Source organism: Uloborus diversus, chromosome 4 (assembly GCF_026930045.1).
Source record: "Uloborus diversus isolate 005 chromosome 4, Udiv.v.3.1, whole genome shotgun sequence".
Classification (NCBI taxonomy): domain Eukaryota; kingdom Metazoa; phylum Arthropoda; class Arachnida; order Araneae; family Uloboridae; genus Uloborus; species Uloborus diversus.
Window position 1 is genome coordinate 56,998,554 of NC_072734.1, and position 17,334 is coordinate 57,015,887.

The window sequence follows — 17,334 nt, forward strand, 5'->3', positions numbered from 1 at the left end:
GTTGAACTTGAAATTAATAAAAAGTATGAAATATTAAAATGAATTGAAAAAGGAGAAAGCCAGAGAAAATTAGCTGGCACATATGGAATTTCTAAAACTACGGTGTCTAATATAGTTTAAAACAAGGAAAAAATGACAAAACTATTTGAATAGTATTTTTAATTATGGTTTCACTTTCAATAATGTTAAACAATGAAAGTTAGTTGAACAGAAAGAGCAATAAAGGTGAATTCCCCGAAAAATGAATACACGGTGCGAAAAATGACAAAAAAACATTACTGCCCTTTATGAGTTGACCACCGGTCTAAGTTGACCACTAAAGTACTGCACCGCGAGTGGTCAAATTACACAGGTTTCACTGTATGCAAAAAATACCTAATATCGATTTTACGTTGCTCTAAAATTTGCTTTTTTCAAGGAAAAAGGTAACTGGGGCGACGGATAAAAAAAATGTTGGAAATCACTGTTTTAAATATTTATACTGTTTGTACTTTTGTGAATTTTATCTTTGCTAAACGAAAATAGATGAATTGGACGGTGTTATACAAAAATGAGTTATCCAACAAAAATTTTCAAAAAACCAATGAGTTATTCACATAGGTTGGCAGATGAACTGATACACTACGGGGATACAAAGGCGATTTAAGCCAAATTCTGAATTAATATGCCATCTATGAAGTTCAGCTTAGAACTCAATTTACTCAAAAGTACTGTTTGGTGGGTTGACCCATTTTTGTGTAACACCGTCAATTTGTTATAATTATAACCAATAGCTCAAGTTCTTATTATTTAAAATGCTGATGACAAAAAAAAAAAAATTTAAAAAACACATGATGATTAAAAATATTAAACTTACCTAAAAAAGATTCTTGTCACCGTTGGATTTAAAACACATGCAATCACATTGAGCAGTCAACACGGTGTATAACAAATAACTCTTTTTTTCCCTCGGAGAAGAAATTGAGGAGATCTCAAAATTATCTAATTGGTTGAGAAAGTTATGGATCTATCTATTGCAAAGTGCTGGAAAACATAACAAAAAAACGAAGGATGAAAAGGAAAAAAAAAAAGCTTTTTAGCAGACGTTTTGCTCTTATACATTCTATTCTTAAGATGGCGCTTTTTTCTTATTTCATTGGAAAAAGGTTCAATGTAATCTTTTCCAGACAGTCTCAGGTCGTCTCAGATGGCCACAAAAAAGATCCCCACCCCCAATAAAACTCCTTACCAGAATTCCAGGAAACATCAATCCCGAACAGATACGAGAGACACCCATAAACCCCGAAGGCTTCGCTTCGGACGAAGACCACCCAACAAAGACATTGTTTCGTTTTCAAGATAAGGTAATAGTTAGGCAAGAACAAGGTAACGTCCTGAGAGTGACCGTTGGAAAAGGAGCGGCCGTCCTCCGCTCCCTCCCCCCTCCCGCACCCAAAAAAGAGCAGTTCTGGCTGCAGAACTCGACGCAAGAACGGCCGGCCTATCTAAGAACTTTTTTCTAAAAAATAAAATTGAGGAAAACGGTACGTGTACACATTGAATGCACAGAAAACGGCCCGAGTTAAGGACGGCCCATGTGGAATTTTCCACATCTCACACGTGGCCAGTCCGCCCCTGCCTCCTTGTAATTCAATGACTTAGGTTGGTTTTTGTTTTCCTTTTTCATTAGTTGTGAACAACAACATATAGAATGGTAGTCAAAGCATTTGCAAATTTTTAAGTTACTTGCATTAAAATCAAACAAAAGTTTTGGAAATAATTTCATTGAGCTTGAGCTTAGTCATCAAGCAGTCTACTGTCCGTGATATTTGATTTGTTGATATAGAGAAGAAGCATCAAATTTCCCTTTTTGACAAAAAAATGATAAAAATATTTAATAGAAATTCTGACCTGCAGCCAATGACATAAAAATAATTATAATGTTGGGCTAGCAATATAGAGCGAGCCAGGGCACGCTGGTCCACTTTCCTACTTTTCAATTTTTATCCCGTCAAAAAATTAAATGAGCAGTTTGATTTTCTATCATGAGTTTCATAAATATCTCATCATCACAGATTGTTTGGAAAATGTTCAATTCATTAATTTTTAAACAGAACTTTGTAAAGCAGATGCAAAACTGAACTGGCGCTAGGGTACACTGGTCCCCATTACAAAAACAACTTGCCACAATTTAATGCTAAGTATTATTCAAAACTGTAAGTAACTTCTGCTGTTTTGTGTTATTTAGTTCAAAGATTAATATAATGTTATTAATCCTTAAACTAATTAGTAATAAGTTAAGATATAGATTAGATAATAAGATATATATATTAAATTGACCAACTTCTACTTCTGCACATTTATGCCAGAACAACACTTTTTCTCAAGAATCACTAAAACTTGGGTCTTCATCAACTTCACTGTTACTTTTACTAAAATATTATTTTAATAAAAGTATTGTTCTTGTAATTTTTTTAAAAGTGATTGAACATACCCCTGTTTAATAAAATATATGGCTGAAATCAATACATTAACTCCACTGTATATATAAAAGCATAATCATAAATGCTGTGTTTTGTACCTTTAATGCTAGCTGAAAGAAGCAGGTTGTCATAGAGTCAATATCAAGTGATTCCCCTTTCCTAGTCCTTCCATAAAATGAAAAAGATTTAGTATAAAATTCAGAAGATAAATTCATAAAAAGGAAATAAAAAAATTAAAATAATACAATGATCACTAGACATTATACATTAAATTATCAAAACAATTCATTTGGAAGTAATTTTGCAATAATTCATTATTTACATTAAAAATATTAACTTCTCAGACAAATTAAAACACATTACAACATAAATACATTTAGCTACTGCATATTGTAAAAGCACTAAGTTTTTCGCGCAAATGAAGATAATGGTGATTTTGCGAATTTTAAATAGAATAGAATTACATCTTAAAAAAAGAATATTTTGCGAGGCTTACATTTTTGTGACAATAACAGGTTTTTGAAAGTTGCAAAATTTAAAGCCTTGCGAAAATAAGTGCTTCTACACTAATCATAAATACCATTAGCAATTTGTTTCCTTAAAAAAAATCTATATTTGGCTTAAGGTTTAACAGAGATCTAAATATGTCATATACTTATTCCTACAATTCAGCAACTTGGCAACCAGCATTTCCACAGTATTCAAGAGCGGATTCAAGGAGTGGTCAATGCAGACCACTGATACTTGACCCTTTTGAAATTTTCTGGATCTGCCCCTGACAATATCAGAGCCTGTTAACATCTAAAAAATATTCTTATTTTTTTTCCTTTTTGTTTGTACTCTAAAATATAGGATACCAAGATGATGCATTTATTTCAAAGTTTTCTCATAACATTTCACGTGAAAAAAAAAAACATAACACATAAATTTCTAAAAGCCCACACAAGCATGGCATTTGGTTCTCATGGGAAGGCAAGATAAAGCATTTGGCTGGGGTGGTAAATTTGTGGGAGTGGCAAAGTTTGAGCACAGAAAAGGAACCCAATTTCATCCAAAATCTAGAAGATCCCAAAAATCTTTTTTGTAATTTTAAATGTTTAAAATCGTTAATATTTGGCAATACGTGTTGAAAACACAATACATACGAGTACATCGTATTTTTATACTTCTTCGAAGACACAAGTGGTGCATAATATTTATGTTTTGCTATAATAATCATGCAGCAGTCTTTTAGCATCCTCTTTTATTTTATACTTTTTTATCTTTTCCCTAGCTATACAACAAGAAGCATATTGATCGAATATAAAAAGTTATTTTTCGGCATAAATATGATTTATTTAATGCTTTGATCTGCTTATTTTATAATACATACAATAAAAAGATTTGATAGGCCACTGTCAATGAACTCTAACCTTTTTAATAAGTTTTCTGGAGTTTGTTTTCATTATGAATGTGATTAATAAAGTGATTTTTAGCAAAATTTGAAAAATGTGCTAAATATTGCACAATAAAATACTTTTCACTATTTGGATCCCAGGAGCTAAAATATGGAAAGGTCTGGGTCCCAAGAGTTTCAGATTTGGGGTCTAATGCTATGCATGAACATTTAAACAAAATTATAAGTAGAAAATTCATTTCAATTAAGCACAAAAGTTAGTAAAAAATATCTTCACTATTCAAATATTTGTAATTTTAATATTGTTGATATTATTTTAAAAATAATAAAAATACCCCAAAAGTCACAAGGCAGACAATAAATTTAACATTCAAACAGGACATGAAATCAAAGAGGGAAGGAATTAGTAGAAGGCTGTTAAATAAATGGGTGAAACTTAATTAGGTCTACTCAAAACCCCAAAAGGAGCTCTACAGACACAAAACGTGAATAGAACAGGTGTACAGTCAGAAGTAGTGGTCTAAGATACCTGTAGCTCTTCACATGCTTCGGAAATTGTGTTTTGTCTTCTTTGTTCATATTCTGCAACTCAAGAGGGGACAAAAAATGCCGTTACTATTCCGAAAAACAACTTGGATAGCTACTGGCAGAGAATGAGCATTAATAAATACATATGCTTCTTATACACAGAGGTCGATCCAGGTTTTTGTTTTTAAGTCGGCATTTTGTGAAAAAAATTAAATTTTTGAGAATGTTTTTCTTTTTTATGAATAGGGGTTTATGAATAAGTACAGCATTTTTAGCTATCAGAAATCAAATACGAACTTCCTTAGGCCAAAAAGATTTCACTAGTAATAACTTGAAAGTTGGAGATTTTTTAAACTGATGTTTTGAGTGCAGACAAATTGATTGAGTTTTAAAAAGAAAGAACTTTTTACAAAAGAAATTTTGTGAAAGGTCTAATTTTAAGACATAAAACCTAGTGACTGCTTTTACACCTTCAAAATTTTGTGAAGATGCTGCAAAGCGAACCCAATTTGCCGCTGAATTGACCTCTGATAAAGTATCAAATTGCATCTTGATTAACTGCCGTTCTGGATACCAGTTAATTTCTTCCAGTTTTTCTTATAGTAAGTCTAGTCTTTGCAAATTAAAAAAATCCCCAATATACAGGGCAGCCTTATAAAAGTTTCACCCATTACCCTAAGGGTCGCCAAATAGCTAATCTTTATTTTTCATACCTAGGGTTACTTAGAGCAAATCTACCCCTAAGGTTGACATGACATTCAGAAGATGGTGTTACTACAGGGAATCTTCACCTCATGTAGTAAAATAAAATTTTGTGAGCAAACTTATCTAAATATTCATTTATTATCCAACAATCAGAATTGGTCTGAGTTTCAAATGTATATTGTACTACTTCCATTGACCACATATGGTGGTGGGAAGGGGGATGGGGTGACCTCACATGAGTGTCCAAAGTGGGACACAGAGCCTGAAAAGTTGAGAACCAGTGTTACCATATTGTACAGCGATTTTTGAACTTAGGAGGTAGGTAATTAAAACACGTTTGTAACAAAACTTTCACCCTTTATCAGAATGGTGGCGGGCTTTATGAATATTTACAGCACCACTCTGAGCAAAACGTTTTTCACAAAATTCACATTTAAAAGGTTTTTCGCCTGTGTGAGTTCGAAAATGAATGGTGAGATCATGTTGCCAGGTGTACACCTTCCCACACGTAGGACAAGGGAAGACTCGTATTTTCCCATTCTTCTTACGTACTCGTTGTTTATGAAAAATATTATTCAGATGTTTTACTTTTGTGGTGATATTGCTACTGGTAGTATCGGATAATTTTTTTTCAACATCAGATTTTGCTTTTTCGGAGTCCGAATCAGACTTTCCGTTCTCCACCACAGGATCTGGATCCTCAGGACTTGCATCCAATTTCTTTGATATTTTTGATGTACTGTCCTCGCCATTTTGAGCTTCTGTATTTATCTCGTCTGCGCTACTTTTTGAATCGTCTGATAACAGCGCAGCATCTCTCTGCAAATGCAGAGCCATGTGTCTCTTTAGGTTCCCAACCTGGGAAAACCCTCTTTTACAGATGTTACAGACGTATGGAGTTTCTCCGGTATGAACCCTCACGTGATTTCGCAGAGTGGCAGGGTCCGCGAATGAACGAAAACAGTTCGGACATTTGTGGGGCCGTTCTCCTCGATGCGTGGTCATGTGACGTTGGAGGTTTCCGATCTGTCGAAACGAACGGTTACACTCTTTACATACAAAAGGCATTTCTTTTGAATGCAATCTCATATGATTAACGACTGTCTGACAGTGTCCAAAGTGCTTAAGGCATATGTAACAATGAAATGGTGCACTTTCCGCATAACAGTGTTCAACGATAGCCCGATTTGTGGCGTCAATACATTTGGGGTAACTACATCGACATTCTGGACAGTCGAGGGGATGAGTAGATACATGGATATAAAAATGAATCAGGAAGAGGGTTGGCTTAGAATAAGTGGTGCTGCACTCGGGACATGTCACATATTTATTTTCAGTAACCTTACAGTGCTGCAAAACATGTAAACCATACGATTCCCAGAACACATGCTCCTTGCATACACAACAGAATAGTTTACGATTACAGGCGTCACCTTCGTGATCTTCAGTACTTGCATGCAACTTAATATTCACAGCTCGTTGATGTGCAGCAGTGTCAGACCACAGTAAAACATATTTATTTTCAGAATTGGCCAACACTTCCATATCTGCTGGAGGGTCATCAATTTTTCTGCTCTCCAACGATTCAACCTTAGAATCATCCTTTGTCTTTTTCACTAGGAGTTGATCTGTATGATCCTCATGTCTAACCTTTTCTGAGTTGCCACAAGAAGAACTGCCATTGATTCTCAACTCAAATGAGCATTCCTCCTCCAAATCATCTCCATCCCAGACTCCTTGTTTAGTAATGTTGCAAGCGATACAGGAACAATCCTCTCTTTCCGAACAGGATATTTGATGAATTTCAAGAGCGCGCTGAGTGAACTTCCGTCCACAAGCAGGGCAAGGATAAAACTTAGGCCGCTGCAACAGAATTTCTTTTCGACGAATCGCACTCCCCATCTTCATAACCAAGCAGCTATCCATCTAGCAAAAACGTGTTCACTTTACTATTGTTATGAGCATCTTATTAAAAAAATTAAGCAGCCATCAACAAATTTGAAAACTTTTCCGAAATAAAGAGTTTTTTTTTAAGTAAGAATACATAGATAAAATAATTTTTCTCCTCCGCAACAGTTTTCCTGAATAATATTTATAACGTACCATCACTCCAGAAAATTAAAACAGCAAGTTTTCACTCACGTTATTGCTGTAGGACGAGCTGCCAAAAAACTGCGTTCAAAAAAAATTATATGTCCTGAAATAGATGATGATATCTCTTCAAAAGTTAACACACCACTCTATCATGCGCATTACACTAATATTGTAAACACAGCTTGCCGCCATGCGAATAGCGAAAAAACATGCTGAAAGCCGAAAGAAACCGAGAACAAAAGTGGAGCTTTCGGTTACGATTCAGTTGCAGTTTCAGTTTCATTTAATTCAGGAGGAGTGATAATTTAGTTCTTCGTCTGCTTCATTAACATGTTAACAAGAAACAAACAATAAAAAAAAGACACTTTGCTGGTCGGAACACTTTTCTTCATAATAAGAGGGATTATGAAACGCATAGATGCTTTTATAAAAAAAAAAAGAAAAAAAAATCTAATTTGAATTCTGAAACTTTGAATTCAAATTATGTTTTTCGCAATCACGAGTTGCGACAAGACCCTACTCATTAGAGTTATTGTTTCTAGAAATGGCTCCCCCCCCCCCCAAGCATGTCCCTCCTCCTGGGTGGTTATGTGTGTATAGTTGTGTGTGTGCAGGCTTAAGTGTGTGCACGTAGGCCTGCGTATGTGTGTAAAGACGCTCACGCGTTGGCGAGTGTGTATGAGCATGCATGTGTAGGACATGGACGCCACCACCCAGCAGAAGTGGATTCCGGGGGACAGTGCTCAGGAACAGAGCAGCCGTGCCGCCGCCGCGCCGGTGGGCGGTGGTTCTGCTGGACCAAGCTGAAAAATAATCCCAACGTCAAGGACTGTCAAATGAGAACAATAAAAGCAATCGTGATTGCTCAAAAAAAAAAAAGACATCTACTAGGGTATGTTCGAATAGAGTGACTGGTTAACCTACTAAGGTTGCGTTCGGAAACAAGGCAACGATCACACCGCGTAGACTGCACGGTCTAGGAAAATTGGGCGCCGTCAAGTAGGCGCCATTTTTAAGCGCCGTTTTTGAGTCGGCATTTTTAATGTTTCGGAATTTCAAAGCATTAACTTAAAAATAAAAAAAAATAAAAAAAGTCATCAAATTCATGCAAAGTTACATATCAAACCTTTTGGTTATTAGCGTAAGTGAAAATATTTAGTGGAAACTCCGTTTACATTCATTTGCTTTTTGCGCACACTATGCACATCTAATAGGATTGTTCGGCATTCTTTCGCGGACTGTTTTCTTTAGCGCGTCATCTTCAGGGCGCTTTGACCGATTGGTGTGTAAGTAAATACGGCACCGCCCAACGTCAAATTTACCAGAATCGGGCAAACCAGACTTTTAAGTTTCCGCATACACGAAACGTTTTATTTTTTGAAAATGTAGTACACATGTACACAGATATTTTTAGTAATAATAAGCATAAGCACTGACAGGAGAAAAGAATAAAATATGAATAGTTTGTGCGGGCATACCATGTTTGATAGTGCTTCATTTTCATTCTGATAAATTCATATTGCAGACACGATCATTTTTTTCAACTGCTCACTATGCTTACTTTACGACTGCTCATTTTCCCGACACAATAAGACAATAAGCTCCCACTGAGAAAATTAAGCTAGAGTCGGCATTTTTTTCTTTTCCAATTGATTCTGGATTTAAAATTTTTGAGAAAATAACATGCAGTTTGACATGCGCACATTTTCTCCTTTCAATGAAAAAGGAAAGAATCAATAACATGTATATAGTTTGTAGTGGCGTATGTCTTTGTGTATTATGTGAAAGCATGATATGCAATGCACACATGAGAAGGGACATTCGGAAAGTTAAAAATTGCAATAATGGGTCCAAATTTGCCGAACGTCAGACAAAATATGCCGAATGACAACATTCCGGGAGGTCACAAGGACCTCCCTTTGGGGTACCCCTAGCTGCCTCAGTCGGCAATTTGAGCTATAATCAGCTTTTTATTTTCAGAACTAATTCTGAATTCCGTATATTTTTAGTAAAAATTTTTATAGTATAGTTAATTGCTAGAGTGCACAGAATTACCATTTTTACCATTTTAACAAACTTGATAGGCAAAGCATGACTTCTTTTGAATGCGTATATTTATTACAACTTGATTTATCTAATGCCCACTGAGCAATTTTTTATCCCGTACTTGATGGTTTGTTCCTTCAGCCATATTCAAAGGGTAAAAAGCGTTTTCAGACATTAAGTGTAAAAATCTAACTACCCATCTAGAACAAACGGGAAATCCCGCTGCAACATTCCCCATATGAAAAAGAATGTTGTTGTTACATATGCCACTCGGGAACCCGAGCAGCAACGCTGCTCGATTTAAGGCAGAGAAGTTACGGCTTCCGTTTAATCGAGTGCCTATTTCTAGGTGGAAGTCCGTTTTGGCTCAGACAACACGATAGATGGCAGCACCATCTACGGACAGTTCGATAATTTTGAACCAGACCAGAGGCCGAATAACTTTCTGGTCTGGCACCCCCAGAGGTATCGTTTCACTTGGAGGACATTGTGACCACGAGCATATTTATCGTCGCCCAGTCACCATTAATGACGACGGTGGATCTTCGACCAGCGAGGATCGAACCCGGGACCCTCCGGCCCCAAGTCCAATGCCTTACCGATCAGGCCACCTCGGCCCATGAAAAAGAATAAAACAATCGAAAGAATATCGTTTAGAAAAATGATAAAGGTAAAAACAGTTCTCTGAATAAGCGAAAATCACTCATTCTCTCCCCCCCCTCCCTTCCGATGTAAAATAAACACATTCTTCAACTAAAATGACTAAAAACTCTTTAAAAACGAAAAACAATTCTTTGCAATTTGAAATATTTCGCCGGCCAAATAAACAAAAAGTGCAATAAATTATATTAACAGTAGCTTTAAAATGTAAACAAATGATCACGCAACTCTATTGTTTATAGCCAAAGTCGCCAAGCCACCACGTTACTGTAATCCAGCCGATGAGTAAGCAAAGCCAAATCTGACCGATTAGCTGTCCGATCTTTTGAAAGAAAACTTTTTAAACTTCATATATTGCCTAGTTTGTTATTTCCACCAAAGATAAAGATCGTCCACTGCTTTGATCTTTTGTGTACAGAACTACTCTGTTGTAATTTATCTGGACGAAAATAAAATTTGTTTCGTCTCTAAATTTCATTGTCTTTTCCTTTAATAATGTGCTTAATATAGTTAGATAATCCTTAAAGTATTATTGACATTAGTGCCAGAACTCAGATGGATTTTAGTCGAGAAATAAATGTTGCTAGGTATGGTAGAGTCCCTGTAAAGGGACTCTAGTCTACCTTTTTCAGGTCCGTAATCAAGGTTGTCGGGGACTAAAAGATGCCGAAAGATGACATAATTTTCCCTCACAGAGTTTCCGAAAATTGCTGTCATAAATGAAGAGTAAAACGCTCCCTAAGCAGTGTTGCATGAGGCTAAAGTGCTTAAAAATTAATAATTTACCCCCATTGAGTTTTCAAAAATTGTATAATAAATGCTGGTGAGTAAAATTTGTAAATGAAACTCTTATGTACAGTTGTCTACCTATTTCAGGTGAACTAGTCAGTGTTGTCGGGCTAAAAGGTGGCCAAAAAGGAGTAAATTACCCTTCACGAGTTACCAAATAAGTTATATGTATTAAAAATGTAGGTTAAATATTACAAACACGATGGTATAGGGTTGTTCCAGCAAAAGTGATCCAGTCATAGTGTTGTCGCGATTCGAAATTTTATTAAATGAGTAGCTCTGCAAAAAAGCTAAGTTTTGGCTAAGCTTGCAGAAAATTTTATTACGCTGGAGAACTGAAATTTTAGGGTCTTAACACTTGGGGGGTGCTAAACTTTTAGAGTCACTTGGTTGTTTGTATTTTTGCGAGTTTAAGTTAATTAAGTTTTGTGTGTCCCACATTCAAACTCGTGACGAAATGCAGTGGGGAAATTTTTCCTGGATTTTAGGTTATCAGATAATTTGAGTCAAAGTATTTTAAAAGCGCGTTCTTCGTAATTTCATTCTCATAATAGGGGAGACTTGATCCAATTTTTTTTTTAGAATAGCAAGAACAAAATAAAAAATTATGCATAAATAGTTTCTATTTTGAGCATTGTTATGGATAAAAATAATAGCATAATTCTACGTAGAACTGGTACAAAAAAATTATATTTATTAAGTCTGCAAATGTGAGTCAAGCATCCCTATAGCTAGGGAGACTAGGACTCGATCAATGCTTGTTTTGAACTTTTTACGACTATTTTTTGAATTTCCGAGAACACTTGCGTGCTCATCCTCCTACTCCCTCAATTTCTAAAACTAAACTCTAGTTTTACTTTTGAGTTGTAAAGTAAAACTAACACCATTCATAAAATTAGAGATTTTTTTTCTCAAACTTTATCTATTGTTTACAAAGAATTTAGAGCATTAATGTAAGAAATTGGTTAAAGATGTTTAGAATGGTGACATAATTCGGAAATCGAAAGGACTTTTTAATTTTTTCTTCGGAAGTGCTGAAATAGATTCAGAAACTCTTCCGAGGCGTTGGTTTTAGCGGTTTTTTTACTAAAAAATTTAGGCAGAGGTTGGGGCCGAAGTGTGAATTACTCCAAAATCAGAGAGTGACCCCCCCCCCCCAACCCTCTCTCGAGTTTTCAAGCATTTCTTAAATATTTAGCAATTATTTATTTTGGTCAAGAAATGTCATTTTGCATATTTCTCATACTTGTTTGATCTATATTTCGCAATGCGCCATCTTTTTTGCATCATTAATGGCGATCGATTTTTTTTGTTGTAAGTAACTATTTTTATGTATTTATATAAAATCAATGAATAAGTTATTTTCGTTTTTTATAGAAAAGTTTCAAGGCTTTTCTATTATGCAATTTTTTAAATTTCAGAAAATTATTGTTAAATTGAAAAATTTTAATTTGAACTTTTTAGTAAAGCTTCATAAAAGATTAAACAATCAAATTGTTCAAAATTATGTGTGCAAACATCAGATCAAGTAGTATATGTATTCAGTTATTAACTTGGTGTAAATATTGAGATTGTTTATTATAGCTGCGTTTTAAAAACATCGCTCTTTTCATGACTTTTTTTTTTTTCAGCAAAATTTATGTCACTGATATAGCTTTTATGAAAAATGCAAACTTTTCTATTCATAAATTTTAAATAAGTATAATGTAATAAGTATAATGTAAATAAGTGTTATGATTTAGTAATGAGTTTAGTTATGATGAGTAAAAAATGTCTACGTGCAATCTTTCCAATTTAATTGCGTAGTTTGTTGACGGTTTCATAGTTTTACTCTTAGTTTTTTAATGATTAATCAACAAAATTTAATATTTTTTAACTATGTTTAATGTATCTAAATCCTCACATTAGTACAATATTACTGAAATCTTAGTAAACGTTCAATTAAAAAAAAAAAAAAAAAAACAAATCAATTGGTTATTAAACAATCTCTTTGTTTTTCTTCCTTTTTTCTTTCTTTTCTTTCTTTCTTTCTTTTTTTTTCCCCGCTGTTGTTCTTTTTCTTTCATCATACAGCAGTCAAAAAAGGAGAAGCATAGCTACACCCTATAAAGATGTACGTAGTACGATCCAAAAGTTCGGGGACAAGCTGTATAAAACCTTACCCAGAATAGTTCACATTACCGAAGCACATCCACCTTCAAAGGATTACCTTGAGGGACTATGTACTTCTGCCAGTGTTCATATAGCTTTTGGAAACACTCCTGGAAGCCATTTTTCGGTGAGCCTTCTATGATGCAGCTTTATCTTCTCCTGACGGAAGAAAGCGGCGTCCATGGAAATGTTTTTTTGCTGGGAACAGGTAAAAGTCACACGGAGCTAAGTCCGATGAAACGTTACGTTATTTGTTTGACATATCAGAGTATTGACCAATCGAATCGTGCATCCTCAACATGAAAGTCGCCTTCTTCCCCACGATGAAGTTAAAGCAGCAGCGCAAGAGGCCTTACAGGAGGTTGCGAAAAATGTCTTTCAGGAGTGCTTCTAAAAGCTATACGAACGTTGGCAGAAGTGGATAATCGTTCAAGGTGACTATTTGTAGATAGATGTGCTTCGGTAATGTGAACTATTCAGGGTAAGGTTTTATACAACTTGTCCTCGAACTTTTAGATCATACTACTTACGTATGAGTTTTCAACTTACTATTTCATAACGTTTTTGAGTGACGCAAGTTTACGCGCATGAAGAGGTCACAAGAGAATTTGCTATAATTAACTGAGGAGACATTCAAAATGGATATTTCGGTCATCTATATGTTCTTAGGTACATATGCATGTACAGATGTGCCGAAAAATCTTGTGAAGTTTAAATTGGGTGATCGTAAAATAGAAATTTAGGTCAAAATCTGATTTTTTTTTTTTTTTTGTGATTACAATTCCTTATTCGTAGAAAGGAAGTAAAGTGAAATGAATCAATGATCCTTTAAATCCCTGATAATTTTATAAATTTATTTCTGTTTGATTTTTTTTTTTTTTTTTTTGCCATCGGCCAACGGCATCGGCCATCGGCAATCGGCCATTTGGAGGAAAACTATCGGCCATCCTTGAACAATCGGCCAACAATCGGCATCGGCCCATCGGCCAAAAAATGCCATCGGTCGAGCCCTAAGGGAGACTTGACCCAACCCCTAGGGAGACATGACCCCCTTATGAATGTAAGAAGACTCATAGATATTGAAATCAAAAACGCAGGTTTGATGATGTTTTTTTGCTTTAATAAGCGATACTTACAGTGAATGAACAACTGTTCACTCGTTAGATAAAGTGTTACAGATTTTTTAAAAACTAATCGTATTGCACATAAGCAGAAGTCTAATTCAAAACTTCATCAGCTAAGACCTAAGCAATATTTCAGTTATTTTTTTAAGAAACAAATCACTGGGCTTAAATATCATTAGTATTTTAGTTATTTGTCAAATAAAACAAAATATTAAACCGAACTATTTTAGTTATTCATTAAGTAAAAAAAAAAATCCTCCTTCATATTTACAACATTAAAGTTGTTGCAAATAAAAGCAAATCATTAAGGTCTAAGTCAAATATTTCAGCTATTCATAAACAAAAATTCATCGAAAATAATCAAATTATTCTTTAGATCAAGTCTCCCTAGGTAGCTTGGATCAAAGCTTCCCAAGTACCTTTTTTTAGCAACTTAGATCAATAAAATCAAGCCATTAGGCCTAAATCACAATATATTATCCATTGAAAAATAAAAATTCTCTGAAAAAACATCATATTAAGCAAAAACATCAAATTAGTATTTTGGGTCAAGTCTCCCTAGTTACATTTCTTTTGTTTAATTTGTTAAACAAAACTAAGTTGTTAAATTTTTAACAACTTAGATTAAAGTTATATGAAACGATTCTATGTCAATAGATAGCTAGAAAAATGACTAAAACATGTATACTTTTAAAATTTATTTCCCTCAAAACTGGAGGTCAAAATCTCAAAAATTCCAAAATCTTCAAACTTTTACGATGCAGTATCGATTAACTCTGTATTTCTTGAAAGCCACTGATAATTCTAAAATGACTTACCCCTGCAAAATAATATTGTGTGACTATGGTCAACCAATAATATAACTAAAATATTCCCTAAATATTCTTTTCATGGAAAAAATACTCATGGGTCAGGTCTCCCTAATGGTCAAACCTCCCTAATTTCGCCTACTTGTCTTTAATGTGTTACAGTTGCAGAGCGTAAATATTTATTTTGTAAAAAGTATTGTCATCTGAAGAAGCTATCAAAATTCTTCTCATGTAAAATAACCAGTTTTCAATGCGCTATAGCTAAAATTTGTCACCTTGCATTTACTTTTCATAAGCACCACAAGAAAGAATACATTTTGTTATAAGTACAGGGTGTTTTTTATGATGGTGCTCATTAAGATAAGGACCAAAAATGAGTTTGAAATATTGTCTGCTGTAATGGATTGCCATCTCTAGGCTTTGCTTGCCACCAATTTTATAGATCTTTTGATTGTTAATACATTCTAGTATTTTTGTGAGTAATATTATTAGCTTTTGTGTAGCACGCATGACAGACGCGAATAGATTTTTTTCCTGGAGGCTGTCATAAATTTTGAAAAAAAAAAAAAAAAGAAAATAATCCCAAAGTTGTGCTTTGTAATTCTATTTTCAAAATAGCTGTTTTAATGGGTAAGAATTGCAGACTTTTAATATTAACTAGCTGCGGCTCCCTGCTTCGCATGGTCCACCTCGAAAATAAAAGTTATGTCAAGTGACGCGTGTTCAAGAATCAAGCACGAGCAAATTAAAAAAAAAAGAGTAAAGCTTGACCGCGAAGAGAAGGCGGATAACCTTGAAGCAAAAACATCATTTGTATCGTTTGTAATAGGTTGATTGTTATTATTTTGTGATAGATAGGCTCATTGAGAACGACTCTTACTTTTAGGTGTTTTCTGGCTGATTCTACCTATTACAAGTGATATTAAATAAGGTTTTGCTTCAAGGTCATCCGCTTTCTCTTCGCGGTCAAACTTCAAAATTTTGCGACAGATTGCGGAAAAATAACCAAATAAAATAATAGTTTGAAAAACTAAAAAACACGCTTTCGTAGCAAAATGAACTAAAAAGTGAAAAATAGTCTTTGGATGATAGTAGTTGACCAATCACTTAATTTTAATGTAATACAAAAAAGCGTTGGATGCTGTCTATTTACATTTTTGCTTGGACAACAAATGGAAGAAATTCAAGACAACTGATAAGAAGCCCCCCACGCTTTTTTGTATTACATTTAAATTAAGTGATTGGTCAACTACTATCATCCAAAGATTATTTTTCACTTTTTAGTTCATTTTGCTACGAAAGCCTGTTTTTTTTAGTTTTTTAAACTATTATTTTATTTTTCTGTTTTTTAGTCTTATGTTGGAGAATTATCAAGCGACGAAATTATTTTAAAACGAGTGCGAGGTAATATCTTAAAGCTAAGACAAGGGCACCCCGATGGGAAGCTACTGTGAGTCATCGATGCATGTTTTCGGAAATCATATTTATATTACTTTGAAAATTTGAGATGAATTTGCATAAAAGTTTTGTTCAACAATGGTTTAATCAGCAATGAATTTTCCAATTGAAGGCTCACCTAAATTTTGGCATGAAATTAGTTGAAAACAATTATATTTCATGTTCTAATTACCTTGGAACAAATTTTGTCTGATGCAGAAAAAATAAAGGTTTTGTAGATATTTTTAAATAATTTTGCGAGCAATTTTTAATGTATTTTTTTTAAATTCTTCCTTTTTTACATTAAAGGATTTATGCCAAAATATTGATTAAAATTGGAGGAAACTAACAATTAAAAGAGTTAATTAATTCATTTGATTATAGAATATTGCATTGACATCGGGTCTGAGGTCGCATGCCAAATTTTAAAAGAATCGGACCGCAGGAAGTGGGCGAAATTTGAGCTGCAAGATTCCGTTACAAGATACATACATACATACATACAGGTGAAGCTAATAAAAGCGTGTTAAAAAGAAACATTTTCAATCCTCCGATTATAGGAAAAGCCTCAAATCAAAAGCTTGAATTTTATTTATTCATATTCGAGAAAAAAAATGACAACACATCTTTCTCTTTTCAATGAGTTTCTTCAAGCTAATTTTAATAAAAGCATTGTTGCGTAAAGCTGAGGTGAAACACTGAAAAATAATTTAAATGGGGGAAAGCCTTCGAAAACTAGTGATTTTATGTCGAAATTTAAGGGTCATAACTAATAGTTTTGAAATGTATTATCCGCAAATTATTATCGGAGGATGATGTTAAATAGCCAAATTTAAAGACGGGAGAAATACGAATCTATCGATACCTGGTTCGAAGGTCAGTTCACTGGCGTTCGAGAGAAGTAACTTGGACATACAACGTAATGACAAAAGTATTAAGACACTTTCAAAAATTCCCATTTTTAAGGATTTCTCAAGAAATAGCAGACCTATTGCTTTGAAACTTTTCTCAAACAAAAAGTATGCTACAGCTGTAATTTTGCAATAAAAATTACCACCCTTGCGTTTCGGGGGTTACTAATAAATAGAAGAAAGCGAAAAAAAAACTTTTTTTGGTCATCATTCATCGTAAAT

The 17,334-nt window shown here is 34.3% G+C and overlaps 1 protein-coding gene across 1 annotated transcript; it reads right to left on the reverse strand.

Moving 5' to 3' along the window:
• Positions 1-5,442: 5,442 nt before the first annotated feature.
• LOC129220583 (gastrula zinc finger protein XlCGF57.1-like) lies at positions 5,443-7,341 on the reverse strand. The gene is made up of 2 exons (XM_054855015.1): positions 5,905-7,341; positions 5,443-5,835 (listed from the first exon to the last, which is right to left on the reverse strand). The coding sequence occupies exons 1-2, from the start codon at positions 7,015-7,017 to the stop codon at positions 5,443-5,445; spliced, it is 1,506 nt and encodes a 501-aa protein (XP_054710990.1). The 5' UTR covers positions 7,018-7,341.
• Between the last annotated feature and the right edge of the window lie 9,993 nt (positions 7,342-17,334).

Coding starts and splice junctions, on each gene's coding strand:
- LOC129220583 (XM_054855015.1), bottom strand. CDS start 7,017: ATGGATAGCTGCTTGGTTATGAAGATGGGGAGTGCGATTCGTCGAAAA. Junction 5,836..5,904: donor CTCTGCATTTGCAGAGAGAT/GCTGCGCTGTTA, acceptor CAAAATGGCGAG/GACAGTACATCAAAAATATC.